At 25.4% G+C, this 22,386-nt stretch overlaps 1 protein-coding gene across 1 annotated transcript; it reads left to right on the top strand.

Moving 5' to 3' along the window:
- Positions 1-101: 101 nt before the first annotated feature.
- LOC111036278 (girdin-like) lies at positions 102-11,756 on the top strand. The gene is made up of 12 exons (XM_022318264.1): positions 102-559; positions 2,553-2,725; positions 3,273-3,393; positions 4,258-4,350; positions 4,437-4,645; positions 4,725-4,863; positions 6,014-6,065; positions 6,138-6,260; positions 6,371-9,267; positions 9,339-9,478; positions 10,168-10,313; positions 11,535-11,756. Exons 1-12 carry the CDS (start codon positions 482-484, stop codon positions 11,579-11,581), a joined length of 4,218 nt encoding a protein of 1,405 aa, XP_022173956.1. The 5' UTR covers positions 102-481; the 3' UTR covers positions 11,582-11,756.
- Positions 11,757-22,386: the final 10,630 nt, after the last annotated feature.

Raw genomic sequence — 22,386 nt, 5'->3', positions numbered from 1 at the left:
AGAGCGGCTGATTACCGTGTATTATCATTATATTATTATCAATAACAATTCAAAAAATGATCTCGTGGTGTTTTTGAGGCTTATCATTTTCACAATCACTATTTGATGTTTGGAAGACTGTCCTACACATTTGCTTATTCGTAGTTATGTCGTGTTGTGACGTGCCCCTAAAACATTGATTAATATTATAATTTACAATACCTTTTACCTATCCATATTAATTGTGATTCTGAAAACATTGTGTTTTTCATTTTTAGTTGTATAATATTAACACAAATTGTTGCTATTAAAATTACTTAAAAGTTTAGACAGTGATGCGTTGCATTTTTATTTTAATGCAGTATTTTTTATTATGATTTACTTGAAAAATTACACCTATTTCCAATTCTTATTCTACAATATATTTAGCTGTAATAGAGAAAATTTCATTTTGGAATAAATTAGAAAACAGAAAACCAAGACATCAAGAAGCCTTGCCGATATGGAACAGAAAGGCTCAGATAATAGTGATGATAATGACGGGGAGTTAACAACAAATCAGATAAAACTTAAAGCCCAAGTTAGTTTTATTTAATTATTTTAATAAATTGTATGTTAATTATGATTACAATAACATGTATTAGAATATATTACTATATGAGTACTTCTTATTGTAACTCCTTGTTAATAAAGCCAACAGTTTAGTAGAATTGCTTTCTTAAAACCCAACCTTGTTTGTTAAATGTTAAGGTTTTTTTATAAAATCAGCTTTTTAATAGAATCCAAATACTTGTATATAAATATAACTATATATACATGTACAGTAGGTATATTACATATTTTTATGTTATGTAATTTATATGAAATTAAAATATGAATAAGTAAAAACAGACATGTAGAATTAATTATTTTATTTTATTCAATTTTTGATCAAATTGTTCAATTTTAATAGTGACAGTTGTGAATAAAGTAACAATGAGTTAAATATACATTAGCAAGCTTAATCAATAGTTATTAGTTAACAATATATAAAAACAACTAGTATAACATGTACAATATAATATATCAAATGCATAATATGTACAAGCAATAAACAATTAAATAAAAGTTCATTCAAGGGATGGTAGTATAATTTGGTTATTTACAATAATTACATTTTTTAGCAAGTTATGTGTATATAATATAGCTTAAATTTTAAATGCTCATAACTCACTTAAAAATTGAACTATTGTAAAAAAATCAACGTAGGAACACAGATAACGTTCTTACCATCAAGTTGTTAACTTTAGTCTTAAACTAACGGTATTAAATGTGATCTGCTAAGCTTAAATTTGATATGTTACGTGTTTGTATGACGGAAACATTACATACAGGTATAGCGTCCTCTTGAATAGATTATGATCATTAATATTATTGCCATGAGATATTAAAATATTGATATTTTGGGTGATTTAACATGTGTAGTTTTGGGAAACTGGATGAATATAAAATAAATGATCATTTTGATTTATTTTGTTGTGGTTTGTAACTTTAAATTCAGAATTTGAAAGAAATCATCAATTTCATTATTTAATAGTTAAAAGAGTTGTGACTAATACTTTTATGGGTGTTTAAAGAATCCGTTTTGACTAGTATTGTATTTGTAGCATATAAAGTGAAGCTCTTTATTTTGAACTTTTTCATGTTGGTGATTATCACTAATGTTACTATTAATTTATATATATAATATTATTATCATGTAAAATACCATTCAACAATAGTATAGGTAATACACAAATACATAAATCGTACACTATTATCTAATTATCTAATCCTAAATTAGTACATCAATTTATATTTCATACAACAATTTTATTATTTTTTTACATTTTTAACATTACATATGTGTAATATTTTATAACTATTTATAAAATAAAATTTTCAAATACTACAAAATGATTTGACATCTCTTGGAAAACATTTGAATGAGTTGTCATATGAACATAGGTATGAAAATTGTTTTTAGTTACTGATCTATTGATTTCAGACCAATAAGTAAATTTAACTATTTTATAATTTAATAATATCAAGCTAGTGTAATAACAAATTCAAGTGATATTAAAATATTTAATTTGAAATTGTTCCCTGTTACATTGGTATATTAGTTAATATTTATACTACTTAGTACTTCAAGTTTAAAAAATTTGCTAGGTTTATGAAATATATAATCATGATGCTTGATACATTATTCATAAAATAAAGTTTTTTTTTTAATTTTGAGGTCTATATGATCTAATTATTTAAGTTTAAAATAATGTGAACCAGAGTTTCTTAAAGTTGTATGGTTCCTGCAAATTATCATATTATAAAATTCTGAAGTGTAATTGTGCGTCTAGAGCAGCGATTGGTATGAACTTTTTGGACGTAATAGTATGCCTGGATCAGTAAAAGAATTCAAATCATGTTTATTACCAACATTTTATAATATTATACTTTTATTCATAATTATGAGGTACTTAAATTTATAAATTTAAGTACCTCAAATAACTAATTACCATTTAAGTACCTAATTTAAGATTTTTGTTTTATTTTAGGAAATTGCTAAACGCATTGAAAAATATCATGGTAGATACACATCTTCTAGTCGATGTAACACACCTCTACCACTCACTTCAGCAGAAAGTATAGAGTCTATACAAAGCAACAGTGTGATTTCTGATACAAGTGAAAAAATTTTGTTATTCCGACAATTTTTAGAAAATGACAGGTATGATTGATAGTCATTTAATATTACATTTAAGTTAATTATGAATTTAAATTATTTGAGGTGAAAAAATATCTATTAAAACAACAATAAAATATATGTAGGATAATTATAATCTCAAATAAATGTTTCATACAATCAGCTCATAGTTGTATATAATACCCTATTGTAAAAAAAGTTATTAACAAAAACTGTAAAAAAAATTCTGCCATATCCAGTGCAGAATCCTATGGGTTCGAAACATTTTGGAATTTGATATATTGTTGTTTGTAATTTTTACACAATATATTATTTAAAATATTAAGGCTAATTTAAGCTATTTCTCCAATGAACTTATTCATACTATTCTACATTATGTTTAAATGATGTCTAATTTAAAAGCTAATAACAATAATAAACTATATAATGCTATAATAACTACCTATTATAAATGTTAATAATATACTTTTTAGGTTTTTACAAAAATTAATTCAACATACAATATACATTGTAAACTCAATGTTAATTTTTAAATATATTAAACTATAATATTTATTAATTTTTATTACAGAAAGTTAGTTGAGAATAGTAAAATAGATGAGCAAAAATATAATAACGATGATCAAGCCAATGATGGTAATTTATTAGGTGTGCAACAACATGAAAAAGAAAAATCTAATGCGACATATTATGTAAGTTTTCTTACATGTTAAATATTTTAGTAGTCTAACATAAGTTTTATTTATAATTTATTTGAATTTGGATCCATCTTATAATTTGTAGGTTAGGTGTTCTGGTGAAAACCCTAAATAGTAATTAGAACTAGTAATTTAAACTTTTTTGGTTTTCTACTATTTTCCTTTTTTTTTTTTTTATTTACTTTATTAGTAATGAATTGTGCTTAAATTACCTGTATATTAAATCAAAAATCAATTAATATCTTAGTAGATGTAAAAGTATGCTATTTATTATAATTTATAAGTAGTTAATATGCAATGATAAATAGAAAAAATATATTTTGTTGTACATTTTTCAATTAAGCTAACAACAGGGACATCAACAATTTAACATTTGTATTTTAATCTTGTGAAAACTAAATAGGTTAATATTGAAGATAGTATTTATCTGTATTTCATCTTAAACATTAATCAACTATTGACAAAATTACTGTAGTTAATTATTTCAATTATTACAAATGCGAATTCCATAAGTGTTCTGCTGTTTAAGTAGAATATTCAAATTACAAATTATACAGTTTACATTAATATAATATAAACTGTCAACATAGGGATCCGACTAAAATTAAATTACTATTTAAAAAAAAAATAACATGTAGATTTAGAAATCAAGTTTGTAAATTCCATCTTCAGTTACAAAATTAGTGATTATAATTATTATATATGCATTATAATGGATTTATAAGAAAACCATTTATTAGAATTTACAATAGATTTTTTAACCTAATGAATAACTAGTTGAGTACTATTTTCATTTTAATATGTTTCTTCCTTTTATTATCATAGAACATTTTAATAGAGGAAATTTTTGTTTTTTAGGAAGATATTATATCAGCACAATTTCATGAAAAAAATCTACAATCTTTAAAAAATGAAATTGTTGAATTAAATGAAAAACTTGAAAATTATCGTGTAAGTTGTACTATACATATACATATATTAATTATTATAAAATGTTAATTAATTTCTCTCCTACTTTTTTTTGTTTATAAAAATAGAATAATATTACTGAAAAAGATATGTTATTACAATTAAAAATTGAGAAAATTGAGTCATTAAATAAAGCTTTAGTACAAAACAAAAAAACACATTTAGAAACCTTGGAAGCTTTAAAAAAAAGAAATATTGAAGTCATCAATGAAGAACGTTTAAGATGTACTCAAAAGATTAATCATATTGCAGAAGAATCAGAAGAATTAAAAAATAAGTTAGTACAAAATAAGAATTCACTTAAGAATTAATAAGTTGATTATTTACATACCTCATTTTATTTACTTTTTATTTAGCTTAGAGGATGTCCACAGACTCTGTGATAAATTAAAAAAAAAAAATATTAAAATTGATAAAGAAAATACTGAACTGAGGAAAAAGGAAATAAGTCTAAAATCGGAAATCGAAAAATTAAGTATAAGCTATGAGAACGAAGTAAGTAGATAATTATGTTAGTGAATACCTAATGGATATTAATTTAATGTAGTTGCCTAGCATCAATTAAGTTTGTGGGATCACAATAATTATTGAATGTACTAGAAACAATACATACTTCATTCCTATTTATACCAATTTTAATTTCTTTGCTTTGATTTAAGTGTAAACAAACATTTTCGATATTTTTTATTTGTATTTGTAAAAATTAATTTTGCTTTATTTAATTTAAATGTTATGGTTCACTTATGAAAAATGTTCAAGTATGTCAGCATTGTAAAGAATTATATTTATATTTTACTTTTAGTTTAAGACTATGATTCAATTTTTATTTTTATTAGTTTTTATAATATTTTGTAATAACTAGACATAAAATATTTAGCTTATTTGATATCAAAGTTATTGATTCTTAATAATTTTCGTTTCAATTTTTAAATTGATTTTGAATATCACACTGATATTTGTTCTACCTATTCATTACATACATTTAAGCTAACAATTAGTGACTAGAGTAAATTAATTAAGTATTGTTCAGTAGTCTTAATATAAGATAGGTATATTTTTTACCAATACATGTTAAGAATTAAGTACATCAGGTGCCATCTAAACTATTATAATTGTCATTGATTTGTTTACTGTACGTTGAATTTAAAATGTATTTTAATAAACTAATACAGATCTTTGTGATCTTATATGTTTCCTTTTAACCATGTACAGGCAGAGATATAACAATTGTTGGTGCTCATGATTCTGTTTATTTCAAATAGGATTAAATTTGAATTAAATAAGCTATTGACTTTAGATAATACAAAATCATGTTATTTCTGCAAAATTTTCTTTAGTTTTTAATTTTTTACTAAAATAGATGTTCTGATAAAAAAACTAGTAAAAATATATAATACATTATATGAGTAGTAGTCTCTGTTAGTCTCCAAATAACAGACACAATTTTGGTGACCAAGAGCTATATGCACTATGTATGAGTATGGCATTTCTTAGTCCTATTAAAAGAGAAGATAAAACCTATTAAGTAGCATAAGGAATAGTGTCAAATAATCGTTTAATATGAAGAAAGAAACCTGTATATATTAAAAACAATTTAAAAGTTGATCAATCAGTTTACTTAAGTCTAATAAAAATTTTTTTTTAGAAAAAATTGATTCTACAACACAATCAAGAAACTTCTAAGCATCTTATTGGTGGTAAGTTGTATTTTGCCATAATGCTATAATTATTTATTAATCATATTGTTTGTTTACATAAATACGTAATAGATATGGAAAAAGAATTGCTGAGCTTACAACAAGAAAATGATATATTATCAAACCATTTAGCTATGTTGGAGAGCAAGTCAATACCTATTCAGGAGAATGATAATTTTTTAATGGAACTTAACAGTAAATATTATATATATTTTGAAGAATACAATTAAACTACTTGCTAAAAAATAGTTTCTGTAACTTCTGTTAATATAATTATTAAACTACTTATTTTGTTTTTTTTTTAGAAAAAGAATCAGAGATTCAACGTTTGAATCTTGAAAACGAAAAATTAAACAAACAACTTCAAAATCAAATAACAGATGCTCAACAGACAGAAAATCGTTGGATTCAGTTAAAAGATGCATACCTCAATGATAAAGAACGTATGACTCTTTTGGAAAAAGTAATTGATGAATTAAAAATAAATAACAATGAGTTGAATGATGCTAATGTTAAATTAACTGAGCAAATTGAAAAATCTATGGAAAATGTAAAGCTATTAGAGGCTGACAATGGCTCACATCAAGAACGAATTTCTGACTTGATGGCAGTTATAGAAAACATGCGCGAAACATTTGAAAAAGCTATGAAAGAATCTTCAAATGAGTATGAACAAAATAAAAAACATTTTATTCGACAACATGAAGATGATCAAGTTTTAATTACAACTTGTAATAATAAACTTAAAGATAGCATCATATCGGTAAATGAATTGACTAATCAATTAAATTTTGTTTTAAAAGAAAATAACTCATTTAAATGCGAACGTTTAGAATTTAATGACTGTCTTAGTAAAAAAGATATGGAATTGTTTAAACTGAACAATGCTATTACAGAATTTCACACACTGTCTACACAATTAACTAATGAGTTGGAATTTGTTAAAAAAGAGAATAGTATGCTTTCAGAAAAATTAAATGGAACCAATTTGGCAATGGAAGATAATAAATCATTAACGGATCGATACCAAAAACAAAAACAACTGCTGAAAGTAAAAATCAAAGCTTTAAAAGAATCTGAAAGTAATTGTTCGCTTTTACAGCAGCAAGTTGCTTCTTTAAATAAAGAAATAAATGTTTTGAATCAGCAATTTGCATATCTTATTCAAAGTAACAAACAAATAAGTACTGTGGTACGGAGCTGTGATGTAGAACTTCAAAAATGCTATGAATTATTAAATACAATTGTAATCAAATCAAATGTACAAAATCATAATGTACATATACTTCGTTGTGTTTTGATGGGTCTAGCGTCATTATTTTCTTTTGACAATGTTGGTGTTGAGGTTGATGTTGATATAATTGAAGTCATTGATTCAATTTGCAGTAACACCATTTCAGATGATACTGAACTGCAAATTTGTATTAAAAAAATTGTCTTTGGTTCTATTCATATTTTAAAATACATTGTAAATTCAAATGATTCTCAAAAGCATTGCAAGACACAGTTAATTGAACTCTCTGAAGTTGACAAATTTGTAACTGAAGCTGTAGAAAAAGTTAAAATAAAAACAAAAAATGAATATCATAAACAAAATAATGAATTACTCAAATTAATAGAAAACTTACAAAATGATAATTACACATTAAAATTAAATATGTCTTCTGGTACTCTAGAAAATAAAGAAGTATTGACAGATTTAAATGGTTTTGCTGTAAACAATCTACTATCTTTAGAAAATATTGATGTAAAAAGTTTGAAAAATGAAAACGATACGTTGAAACAATTTTTAAAAAATATCCGAGAAGATTTGGGTTTAGTAATTATTGATGAGATAGATGATGGAGAGTTATTGAATTCTTTAAATACTCTTAAGTTCCATGTACAGGAAATGAAAAATGAAAATAAACTGTTAAAAAATCAGTTTAATGAACATCAAAAATTGATTTCATTGAAAACTTTCGAACAATCTACGGAATGGCAAACTGAGAAATATTCAAATTTAAACACACAAAATGCATATGTTCAAACTGTAGAAAACTTTGAAAAAAGCGACAAAGGTAAGAAAAAAGCATCTGAAGATGTATATTTGAAGCCTAATTCAGAAATGAGCAATTCCGCAGAAAATGGTGATACAAAGAATTTACAAGTCCGTTACAAAAATTTGAAATCTCGATTCAAAGAATGCCGCTCTAAAACCATTGACTTGGAAAAAAAAATTTCCAACTTGACAAATGATTTAGAATGTGCAAATTCCAAGTATAAGGAATTAAATGATCAATATACCATTGAAAATGAAACTCATGAAGCAGATATAATCCATTGTCAGTCAGAAATTGAAAATCTCATGAGTGAAAAACTTGAAGCTTATCGTCAATTGACAGCACTCAAGGAAAGACATGAAATATTGCAAAATGATTATGATCAACTTAAAAGTAATTTAGATGATCAGAATTCTTTAAATGATACAGATACAACTTCAGTTCATGTTAACGAACAAAATATAATTCTTAAAGGAAAATTGAATGAAACCCAACGTTTAATTGATTCAGCTTATTCAAGAGTGTTTTCCGAATGGCCGCCAATTGAAAATGATTCTGACTGGGTAGTTGTTCAATCAAAAAAATTAGATAAAATAGTTGATGCTAGATCTTTTAACAGTATTGATGATTATAATTTAGAAGAATCAAAAGCTAAAAGATTACAAACTTGTGTTCAAACTATTCATAAATTAGTTTCTTCTATTTTAACCAATCCATCCATTATTGAAGTTTCTTCAAGTAATGAACTAGTTGATTTAATGGCAGGCTTGAAATCATGCTCTGAAACATTATTAGAATTAATATCTCTTAAAAATAATAAATCCACCAATGAACTTCATACAGAACTATCTCAAGATCATGTTGTTCAAGATAGTAATTCCTTTTTCCCTGAAAAATCATCAATAAATGAATCTCCAAATTCAAGTGAAGAAGCAACACAATCATTCTTATTAAGAAATGGAGAAAGCGAACAGCTTCAACGGTCCATTGCTGAGCGTGATCGATTAATTGAATTTCTTTCTGTTAAAATATCTAAATTAGATAATTTAAATCGAAATGTTGATGATATAAGATTAGTACGAGACAAACTTGACAGAGCATTAACAGCTGTTCACGAGAGAGATGTTCGATGTGATGAATTGACTTTAGAATTGACCCGGGTAAATAATTTCAAAATTAATTTTTGTACCAATTACACAATTTGTTTTAATATGTAAATATTATTTTTTAGTTATTAGAAGAACGTGATATGTTGCAATTGAAACTATCAAACTCTATTAGACAAATTCAATTCTTGTCTGACAATAAGCCGCAATTGAGTACATCAAATTTAAAGGATGAAAAATTTGATTTAAAAATCATGGATGACAAGTAAAGTATTTTATAAGAAAATTATTAAAGGTTCTAAAATATTTTAAAAATTTAGGATAGTCAATAGAGCTTATAAAATATATCTCCATTTATTAATCAATTTACTTTCTCTGCTAAAAATTCAATGCCTAACCTTTATACTAAAATTTAACAGTTTTGAAAATATTAATTTTGTTTTTCATGTATGCAGAATAATAATTTCATTCATAATCTATTGCTGCCAAATCTAGTCATCTGTATCAAAAATAAATTTGAATGATAATTTATGAATTAACTTCTATATTTTAGATTTTTTAGTGCAATTTATATATTTTATATAAGATATTAAACCATATATCATTATATTAAGCTATTTCAATTCAGGAATATCACGTAAACTGTATTGTAGCATATGTGTATTATGCATCATAAAAATATTTTAAAGAACAATTTTTCAAAGTAAAATATTTAAGTTAGTTTTCGACCCAAACACTTGTGAGTCAATAGGTTGCAGCCTTCACATTTAATTAGAGTATTAAGTTCAGAAATAAAATGTTACATTTATAGCTATTTAAAATAGACATATTTAATTATGTAAGTTAAATTATAAAAATATATGGATAAATGGTTGATGGGTAGAACAGAGAGATAGTTACCTACTTGCTAGCTTTTTATTAACCATACTATTTATTTACTAATGTTAATTCTAGACTAGAAGAATTGCATAGTCTAGAATATAGAAAAGATGCTGAGTTGTTTAGTGATCAAGAACAGAGACATATGTCTCAAATGCAACTTCATCAAAATCGTCAAGAAAATTCTATAACCCCAGGAGCAAATTCAATTAATACTACAGGTAAAAAATCTCTAATAAATAATATAAGATACAATTTTTTTAAGAATACTTATATTTTACTATTTTTACATTGCCTACCTTATTATAGTATTATCATAGTTCTGGTTATTTAGGCATTTGCTTTTTATTTTTAGATTCTGAGCAAAGAGATGAATGTATTGATTTTACAATGATGCTTGTTTTTTTGTGTGTTGCTACATTTTGGGGCAATATAAATGCTTTAATTTTCTTCTTCAGCATCTTTTTTGATAGCAAAATGAATCTAGTTGACAAAAGCGGTTTGATTTTTTCAGAGTAACTAAAAATCTAATAGTTATAGATTCTTTAAATTTTCAACGGATATTTATACTACCATTCTTTATATTATACTGTCAAAATTAAAAAAATATAGTCTAAAACATATTTTTTTTTCTATAAATGTCAATACATTTTTCTTCATCAAAATTATTTTGTGGTTAAACATTTATAAAATGTTCAATTTTTATATTTAGAGATTGAAAATTTAAAGCAAGGATTCTCATAAATAGTTCATATTGTAACCAAAAATTATATTATGTTCAATACTTTTTTACAGACATTTTAACTTCAAATTTAGACAACATTTTATATTTCAACAAAGAATAACAATTTTGGTTATTTTGTTGAAATTCAAAAATATTATTTGTGCATATTTGAATCTTTAAAGTATTTAATTTCATTTATCATATTTTTTTATTATGTACACACAATGACATTTTAAAATGCAACTATTTTAGCAAAAATTAATTTAATTACAATATTATTTTAATATAAAATACTTAGTAATATCAAAGGCCAACTTTGCTCAGAATTATTTTTCAAACAATTGGATTTTATATCAATTATATTTTTATCATTTCAAATTTAACACATCCATTATACTGACTCATCTATAAACACCTAATATACAGCAGAGCGTTATCAATTTTTTAATATTTAAATATGAAGTTATCATTAGTAAAATTGTTTCACGCCATGTTAAATAAAACACACATTTAATTTTGCTTTTTTAAGTATTTTTTTTTTAGTATTTTTAGTTTTTTAGTTATGTTCTTAGTCGAGATTTTTTTTTAAATTAACATTATATTTGACATATTTGAAAGACCTTTTTTAATACCAATATATGCTAATCATTTGCTTTATTTTAAGAAATGTCTTTAGAACTACGAAATCCTAACTTATGAATTTGATGTTATTTTTTAGAAGAAACATACACTCCACTATCCTGGTTCAAAGATATATTATGGTGAGGAAATTAAACTTGTTAACTTTAACCTCTTAATAATTATTTAGTAATAAGTAAGATTAACTAGGAATTGTTATTTTGTTTTTAATTGGAAATAAACATTAGTGGTTCTTATTCTAAAATAAATTGTTCATCATTTATCTGTTAAAAAATGTGTTTTATATAATATATTGTATTAAAATTAAAATTACCTATATAAATATATTATATATTTTTTAATTTGTAAAAAAAAAATAAAATTTGTTTTAATTTATGCCTTTCTTTTCAGCCATTGTTTTTATCAAACTTATTTCCAAATTAATACTTATTCATTGTTACTATTGATTAGGAATTAGAAACAAATGTAACTGAGGGTTTTGCATCAGAGTATCTAATATTCTATCCTTCCTACATATTTTTTTAAGTGTCCTTCATATTTTACTGAACAAGTGAACAACTATTAAATAAATAGATTTTAAATACATTCATTAGTCTACCCGAAACTTTTGTAAAATTTACTTTTTAGAAACTTTATAGAGATATGACTATTGTACTATTTGTACTATATGTATACTATAATAGGTTTTTGAAGATACGCACAACAATTATTTAAATCATTAATTATTAGTTGCACACTTTTAAGTTAAACATATTTTTAGGTGGGTTCTATATAGTGGGTCATATTCTATAAAGGATTGTATAAGCAGGTCATGGGCATTATGCCTAATACGATATGACTTGTTGGTGTATGAAAATTACTGCAAAGTAAATTCACATTTGACACATTAGAAAAACTATTCTAATGTCTGTATGCAATTAAGAAAATATATAATATTGTATGTGTGTTTGTATTGATACATGCAATAGTAGCAACCCTAAAGATAAACATTATTTGTAGCATATTTGTGGCATAAGCTTTCCTACCAATGCTAGGCTGAACACCAGTCGAGTCATACAGACAAATAACCATTCATATTATGCAAGCTTTGAGGATGGGCTTTCAAATATAAAGTTCATTACAACACCAACAATAAAATTGCATCCACAAGTAAAAGCACTATCTGAAAAATTTGAATGTGAACTACCTAAAAAAATTATTCGTCATACAAGTACCTATACAGTGTACCGTAATATAAACCTTAAGGGACTTCTAGTCCAGTTGTCCCCAACCTTTTTTATTCTACTCCCTTGTAAATTTTAAAGGTCTAAGTCAAGATTTTTATTTGGGGGTGGGGCTACAATATTTTATTGCTAAGGCTAGGGTACTCCCCCTAGCTACAGCACTGCCATGTGTCAACCTTTCATTAACGTTTAAAGTTGAAACTATTTACTTGTTCTACAGTGTTCTGGTGTTCAACATAATTTTTATAACTTATTGAATATTCACAAGTGAAATAACGATTATTCATTAAAGGATTTTATTATTTTATTATAATCCGAATGGCGAATACTAATAGCTATATATACTTGAAATGTTCTTCAAATGTTTATATAAACATTTAATCTAGGGAAATAGTATAATATGAAATATTTTGTATGTTTTGACTTTGACTCTGAGCTATTTATAGATATTTCACATTTTTTTTTTGTTTTTAGTTTTATTTTATGAATATCTATATAAATATTTTTGCTTGATAAATAAAAATTTTAAAAATATGTAATACAACTATACAAGGTTTCTCATTTTTAGCTCTGTAGTTGCTAATTTGTAAACATTTCCAAAAAGATTTCAGACCCGTTTATAATTATTATAAAAATAAAATAAGTTTTTATGTTTATAATTATTATAAAAATAAAATAAGTTTTTACTTTAGCCATTTAAAAATATAAAAGATACTTAAGCACATTTTTTATAAGCATTTGAATTTAAGATTTTGATAAAATTACAAGTTACAAAAACTACGAAAATTTGGAAATTATTTTTTTAATTAAAAATGTATGTAGTGTTCAAATTTTGTAGCTAAGGCTTGAACATTTGATTATGAAATCAAAAATTCTTGTAAGTATTTGATACTGGAACCAAAATATCTAAAAATATACAACTTGATTTTTGTCATAGACATTTGAAGTTCATTTTGAACAAAAATCGTTATTTAAATAAAGAATAATGATTTAAGTTATTTCCTTATAATTTAAAAATATTTTTATGTCGATTTGATAACTTTACTTACATTATTACATTTCATACTTAAGTTCAAATATAGGATAAGCTCCCCGAAATTTCCATAGGCTTCCTCCAAACAATTCCTACATTTTTTTAAAGTTTATTCAATATTATTATTATAGTATAACTTATAAGGAAGCCCTTCTAATCTAAAATGGTTTTATGTACATAATGACAATGGACGGTTTCAATTAATTTAGATTAATTTTATATTATTACCTATTTATAGTTTACCGTATTAAGTACTATAAATGGTAAAATAAATTACTATGATAATTAATAGTAAATAGCAATACATGTAGGTATATGATAATAGATTGACAAAACGTCTCCGCTTAAAATCGTTTTTAACCTACCTTTACCTATGCAATTATTTATCATTGAATTAAAATTTACCACATTAATTTCTGTGACCTACACAATGACGAGGTACAGTCGACTTCTTCGAGTATACAGTTTTAGTTTATCAGCTATCGGCGATAATGCGATAAGCCGATAAATCACCTAGATAATTTGTACTTCAAAAACTTTATAATAAAAATAAAACGGATTTTTGTTTCAATATCACCTACAACAAAATAAGAAAATCGATTTTAAAACTGGTTTTTTTTAATTCCCGTTATCAATGATTATTTTTAATAGTCCTGAGACCTAACCTAACAAGCTTAATCAAACTCCAAAGTCAAATATCTAATTAATGAAAGGTACCGTGTTAATTTTTCTGACGTTTGAATGTAATCATAAATCATTATCATGGTCGATGAAGACTGTTTGACGGTGATAAAAACGCTTAAAATATTTTGATAAGATTAATAATTATTATAGATGGTACCTACCTACATTACTATATAGGTAATAATAAAATTAAAGTTTAATAGCTTATACTTTATTGGGATCTATCATAATGAGGGAACTGATTAAACTTCTAGCTATTGCATAACCGTTGATTACCTACCTATTTAAAAATATAGCAGAGTTATAGCTTCTAAATTTTAGACTCAAAGGCTATTTTTTTCCTGTAATTGTCGAATTGTAATAGTTTACACTAAGAAACTATAAGAAAAAAAGTTTTTTTTTAAATGTTGAAGGTTCCGGGAAATTAAAAAATGCACTGATTCTGGTGCCTGGTCGTGTTTTTATATTTTATGACATATTTCATATGAAACACCTTTACAATTTTATATACTCATAAATATATATTTTTTGACCGTCTAAATAACATTTTTATTTTCATCTTTATCAATTAGTTATTGAGCATTATGATTTATGAATATCATTGGTATAGTCAATACTCAATTTTGAAATCTTTTTTGAAATATTATAATCGATTTAGAATCCCTCTCTGTGTCAGAATAATTAATTCTATAATAGACTTCTTCCATTTATTTTATTGGAAACTTTTTCGTTACTAGTTACAATAACAGATATGTTATTATTAGGAACCGTTTACCAACTCAAACATAGGTAATTACTAATTAGTAATCAAAATTTACTATTTTTGTAAATACCCAAACCTCAGTCAATAATCGCTGGTCGATAGCCGTATAGTTCCGAGTTATATTGTGCACATTAATATTATTTTTAAATTGTGTTAGCATATTTTATCGCATATTTATGCATTTTTAAGTGCAATAAAATCATATCCTTAATCATAATTATTAATGTATTGTTAGTAATAATTAACTGGTATGTGTTATTAGTTATTACTTAAATTAGGTACCTTAGCGTTTTTTTACTATTTAGCAGTAAAATAACAATATTTATGTCGTAACACACTAACACTATATAGGTAAGTTGTAGGTAATAGGTACTTACTAATGAAATGTCAAGTAAACGTTGATTAAAACAACAAAAATATAATCAGTTAGTAACTTGTATCCTATTGGTATATATACTTATTATACCTATATATTTTTGCTATGTGCCATGCAGTAGCGTATACATGGTGGGGGGGGGGTGTCAGGGATGTCAGACCCCTCCCCCCACGAACCCGAGATGGTAAATTAACTTTTACATGAAACACGGTTTTTTCTTTAACATTTTTATATTTTAGAATTTTGACTTGGAAATCATATTAATAGCTTGTATAAACACTATAAACGTATTATACACCCGCTACACATACACACTTACACAAGTCATAATATTATGATCATATTTACTACTATGATAATTTTTGCTTGAGAACATAATATTATTTAGGTTTTCTACAACAGATGATTCTAAACTGGTTCGCTGAAACGGTCGTCTGGTCCCGATACCACTATACCAGCGGTAAAAGCGATATCATTGTCTGTATTCAAAGTTTATTTTAGGTATAGGTACCTATTGCATTCGTGGCACGCCGATCATTTAACAATATCACATTATTGTATAAAACTAATAGTTGTTAGTATATTTAGGATGTTGATGACTTTTGAATTTTTTCCTCTTTGATTCTATACAAAGCTACCCTAGCTAAAAATTTGTTTTATGCTCCCTTGATGCAGAATATTCTAATTTTATTTTGCATATTTTTGCATTTTTAGTCATTTTTAGTTATAAATGCATTTTTTTGTTTTTTAACGTAATTTCTCATCATTTCTCATCATTTTTTCATTTTTTGTAGTTTTTATTCAATGTAGGGCATTTTTCTCAAATTTTAGATTAGAGCAAGTGTTAAATCCAAGTTTGGAAACAAATTTAATTTTTTTTAAAATCTACTTTGGATTTATAATAGGTACTAAAATATATGCTTAAAATGTAAACGTATAATATTATTTATTAATATTATAATGTATAATTCATATTTAAAATTACTATTACACCCATTATCACACCCATATCTCTAATAAAAATTATTATTTACAATTTAATTTTATTCACTTACTTAATTAGTTTTTTGATGATTTTTAAGATAATTTTATGAAGTTTTTAGGGCATTTTTGTGTGTTTTTATTTCATTAATATCCTAACTCTAGTTATTAGTTAATAGTTGGTCTTTGCCCGTTGGTGTCTCACTGTTTTGCTTAATTTTATATCGTTTATTCATTTATATATGAAATTTGTTTTCTATTATACTTGTTTTATTTTAATCTGACATCATTCTAAGACGTCTAAACATTCCATTATGGTAAGATATTTTTAACATTTAATTTTTAGAATACCTAAGTAATTGGACAGAAAATATTCTAATATCTAATATTTATGTTCCTAGTTTAGTTCCAAGTTTCCTAACTTTAATAGTTAGGTATAAGGGCCGTTTCACATGTATGAACTTAATTAATGTAAACTAAAACCGAGCGTGGACGATGCGTCGCATATGATACGTCCATATGAAACGGACCAAACTCATAAGTCACAAACTATTCGTCTTAATTTGATTTTTATTTATTGAAATACTCTAAAAAATATTCTGCTTCGGAATATGAAATTAAATTATATAATATACATAATTTTATTTTATTGATTTCCTAAATTGTTATTATTATTATTATTATTATTATTATTATTATTATTATTATTATTATTATTATTATTATTATTTATTATTATAGGCAAATTCTCTAACAAATAAGCAGACTAGAAAAATTAATTTTTTTTTACCTTAGTCAAAAAAGCTAATGTTAACCAGACTTCAAAATACCGAAATAAATACAAGTAATAGTCAAAATGATAGTGATAAGATTCCCGTTCAAATATTTCAATGGAAATAATTTGTAGATCGACCGATATCAGAGAGATTATCAATGAAAAACTTTAACAATGTTTAATAAGTTGTATTTGTTTAAAACTAATAAATTGATGAATTAAATTTTTTCGATATCCTTATATATACCTATAAAAGAACAGGCCTTTTTATGTACCAATTTTGTGACGACGCTATTTAACTTTATTCCAATTTTTTTCACAGAATTGTTCCAAATACCTTCCTAAGTGTCACCACGTCGCCCGTTGAAATCGATAAAAATAAATTCTTTACATACAAATTGTTTATCTATATATATATTTTACAGCACGGCGACCTGTGGGTATTTTCATAGCGACATGCACCCATAACTTTTTGTTAGTCTAACTATGTATTTGATCGGCGTGTAAATATGAATTGTTCCGAGAATTAAAATTCTACAACATATCTATATTCATCTAGGTATATAAAAATAAATCCCTATTTGCCTTAGTCGAGGCATCACGTTTATCGCTTATAATTTAAAACAGATCCATCTATCTTCTATCTATAATATATAACAGGTAATATATAATTTCTTAGTGCTCATTTGACAGTGGAATCAATCGGTAGATAAATGAAAAATGTTATACTGATTTTTTTGATAAGTGTTTGTTCATCAAGTTAGTTTAAGTAATCACGCTTAAACTTTTAAACAAACTTAAGTCACCCGCCGGCCGCCGTACCATACAATATGTGTATGGGTATACAATTTGCATGTTTATTTGAATTAGTAACTAATTTTCCGCCCAACTTTCTTAATTATTTAGTAGAACTAGGTATTTTTTAAAATTTTTTTGCTTAATCGGGCTGATCAAGTTTAAGAATGCATCAAATTGAATTTTAGTACATTGCCTAACAGGGTGGTTGTCGGCTAAGTTACACTTATAGCCGTTCATCGGCGGGTTCACAATCAAAATAATTAGTTATACAAAATATAATTATGATTATAAAATTATTTTGTAATAACAATATGACGTGTATAGAATCATTTGTAAATATTATTATTTTTTTTTTAACCCCTCTCTACAAAAAGTTCCTGGCTACGCCACTGGTGCCATGTAATGAATGGATGGCCACGGGTAAAATACCAAGCATTCTTGATTTTAATTATTAATTATCGGAGTGAGTAACTATATAGGTGTTATCATAATTTATTATTTTTAAGATTAATGTTAGGTAATTAAAAAAATAAAATAAAATAAACCTATTGCCGTTATTGGCTATTAACTATTATATATAATGGTAGTTGCTTATAAAATTTGTGATTTGCACTATTTACTCTATTAAGCAGCAATCATCTGAATCCTAGAATTTCAGCATATGCACACATCAGGCTTTAAACCTCAGAGCACCAATACCCGCCTATTTTTTTTATAAATTGTGTATAAGTACTTTAAGTTAAGCTACATAATTTACTGTCGAGTACACTATGATAATATAGTAGTATAGTACAAACCTAGCTATAGTTGATGATATTTTACGCTATGAATTTATTGCTATAGTTGATAAGTAGCTGATTTCTGTAGACTATAAGAAATTATATACATTAGAGCTGATGACAGTTCATCACATCATAAGGTGTTCACTTATACTTCCACGTCTTGTCTCTCCTCACGAAAGCTAAAAATAAACTTTAAGAGATTGCCACGCCCGCATGTGTTGTCTCCGTCTTACAAACCTACAATATGGAAAATACTATTTGGCACGAATTAAAACCACTCGAGCTGTAGTCCAAGCTAAGCAACCAAATTTTCACACTATAAACAAGAAAACATTTGCTTTGCAACATCGTTTTATTTTTTAGATATCACAAATACAAACAAAGTTATTCAAGTTTGAAATAATTCATTTTCAAACAATGAGAACTTTTGTTCTAAATTGCACTAAATAAGTGCTATATATTTCATATAATATATAACTATTTACAAATAATATTGATAGAAACAATTATTGTATAAAATGTGAATAGTTAAATTATTGATAAAGTTAGGTCCCTATTTATTACAAATGTGGATTATTTTATCAAGTTTTAATAGGTACCTGCATAGTTTTCGATGTTTTAGAATACGGAATGCATATTTTGAGGTTTATAGTACATTTTTAAAATAGCTTACTTGACCATTTAGCCACAACAAATTTTTTTCAATGGAATTGTTATTAAGTTTTAGGTGTATTAATAATTCTCGATCGCTTATAGCTATAAATGGCAAATGCATTAGTTATTCGAATTTCAAACAGCATAAAATATTATAATTATCTATTATATTATATAATATAGTACCTATCTTAAAATAATTTAAATTTTGAAAGTTTTAATAATTCAGAAGTGAAACAATTTTCAAAAATGTCCCTGTAGTGGCAGTTGTGGCCGTTGTTCTTCCCCTCCTTAAGTAAGGACCCTGGGCATACCGGCGTCATCAAAATATTATTTAAATTTATAATTTGGTTCCTTATTTATTGTTGATTAAAACTTTTTTAGACGGATAATACTTATTCTGACATGCTGTCCATAAATCGTAATTACTCAATATATCAGTAGACGAAGTTCTTATTGAACTCTCAGACAAAAGTGACATTTGGAATTTTATTGTATATTCAATACTATCACATTTGACATTTCTATTTGTTTAATTTATTGTTTTGTTTATAAATTGCTTTCAATTTTCTAATACAAGTATTATTAGAAAATATGATAGTGTGAATTCAGAATATTTCAACTATGGTCTTTGATAGAACTTATAGCGTTGGGTGTAGCAATCAGATAAACATAATACGTATACAATTTAATCCACTCTTTATTAAGATACGACTGAAAATAAACAGAGAAGCCTGATCTGACAGTTAAAATGTAAATTTTAATTCTGTACAATATCGTAAATGTCTAAATAGAAATATTGTGCGTGTAACAAAGACAGACACCGCGGTACCTACAGAGCGAATCACCTTACACGATTCTATTAAATTATAATAATAACGATTAACCATTAACCTCAGACCTCGGTATGAATCGTTAAAAATTGTGACTGGTACAATCTAGTTGGTAAAAAGGTACCAACTTAATACGTTAGCTGTATCTTTCAAAAAATTGTTACGATTTATTTTGTCAGTATAACAATCACAGGGTGTCTAGATATAAGTATTTTATTTGCATTGAATAATTTTAAAAAAGGTATGTTACCTATTTCGGCAGGTAAAATACTGTCCCTAAGGGCTCCGCGAAAAAAATCATTTATAACTTATTTTCATTTTTTTGAATTATTAAATTCTATTTTTAATTTCTTTAGCGAATTGTAATTGTATGGGCTTATGTTGAATTGATTTGATTCTAGTCAATGTTTCTGATTGTGTTTCGATCAATACCCTAACTGCATGGACATGGGGGTGAGGTGAATAAAAGTAATTCAAAATAATTGGTATTTGTATTAAATTTTCATGCTTTTCAAGTCAACAAATACAATTTAGTTGACATTTATAAAAAAAAAAAAAATGAAAATGTCCGTCAGCAGCTTAAAACAAGTCAAAGTATTTTGAAAAGGTATATGAATTGATAATATAAACATATGGTGTACATTTCAAGTGTCTACAGTAATTCGTTTTTAAATTACAACAAAATAAGAAAATCGCTACATGAGAAATCGAGTGAATATCCAATGTTGTAAGAATTTCAACTTCAAACGCTCTTTGCTTTAAAAAATGTAATTTGATTTTCCGGTAGAAATTTTTCTGATGAAAGTAGACAAGCTGCGATAAGGAATCTTGTATTACATTTTTAAATCTTAGATATAAATAGACAAATTTATTTCTAACTCAAAATATTTTAAGGATTTCATGGTGTATAGAAAATAATAACACAACAATTCAGTGAACATTTCATGTATCTATAGTAATTTTTTAGAGTTACACTAAAAACTAAAATGAATTTTTTAGAAAACTGGTTTAGCGTAAAAATTCCTGTTTTTCCTTAATGTTTTATTTGTTTTTCATGTCGCATTTGAAAACTATTTCGAACTTCAAATTCTGAATGCACCAACTATTTTCATACCAGAAAAATTTCTGTTGAAGAAAATCAAAGTACTTTATACTGACCCAAAATGTAATGACAAACACAAAAATAAAAATATAAAAAACACATATCATTGTTAAGTCAATCGCTCCGCCCAGAATCTCAAACGAGAATTTTCATGCAAAACCCGTCTTCAAGAAAATGAATTTTCATTTTTCGTGTAGCAAAAAAAATAACCATAGGAACATGAAACGTTCACCGAATGTTTACATTTGCATTTATTTTCCTTTGTTCTATAACATTTAAAACATATTTAGACTTATTTTAAAGCTATTTATAGAAATGTTTATTTTTTTAAAAATATTTTCTATTGATATCGATAAAATTTTTTAATGAAATTAGGTATTTGAAATAAGAATGGTAATTTTGTTGTAATTTAAAAATATTATTCGCGGGTACTTCAAATTTCTAATGTATATTATTATACCTATACAAATATGATACTATGCAAATAATATTAATTGAACCTTCTGGCTACAGAAGTAACAATAACAATTTAAATATAATATAAAATATTCTAGGCTGACAAACTGTCTCCGCTCAGAATCATTTTTGTATACAATGATATTATATATCACTGAATTCAAATTTAATACCATACACAACAATGACCCACTTGTAAAATATTATGCAGAGTACAGCAGAGCGTCATCCACTTACCCGCCTTTTTTTTTCATTTTGCAAGTTAATAAATTATACCAAAAACAATTTTTTCAAACGCTTTCAGATTCAAAGCATTCAAACATATTATAGTCATACATGTAGGTAGGTTGTAACCGCTTGTAGCCTGTAGGTATAATATAGGTATACAAAAAATGTATAAAAAGAGCTAATAACCTACCTACTATGATTTATGCTTGAAAATTTTAATCAATGATAATATCAGTGAGACAG

This window comes from Myzus persicae, unplaced genomic scaffold (genome assembly GCF_001856785.1).
Source record: "Myzus persicae strain clone G006 unplaced genomic scaffold, MPER_G0061.0, whole genome shotgun sequence".
NCBI lineage: Eukaryota > Metazoa > Arthropoda > Insecta > Hemiptera > Aphididae > Myzus > Myzus persicae.
This window is presented reverse-complemented; position numbering and strand designations above follow the sequence as displayed.

Coding starts and splice junctions, on each gene's coding strand:
- LOC111036278 (XM_022318264.1), top strand. CDS start 482: ATGGAACAGAAAGGCTCAGATAATAGTGATGATAATGACGGGGAGTTA. Junction 3,394..4,257: donor AATCTAATGCGACATATTAT/GTAAGTTTTCTT, acceptor TTTGTTTTTTAG/GAAGATATTATATCAGCACA. Junction 9,479..10,167: donor TTAAAAATCATGGATGACAA/GTAAAGTATTTT, acceptor TGTTAATTCTAG/ACTAGAAGAATTGCATAGTC.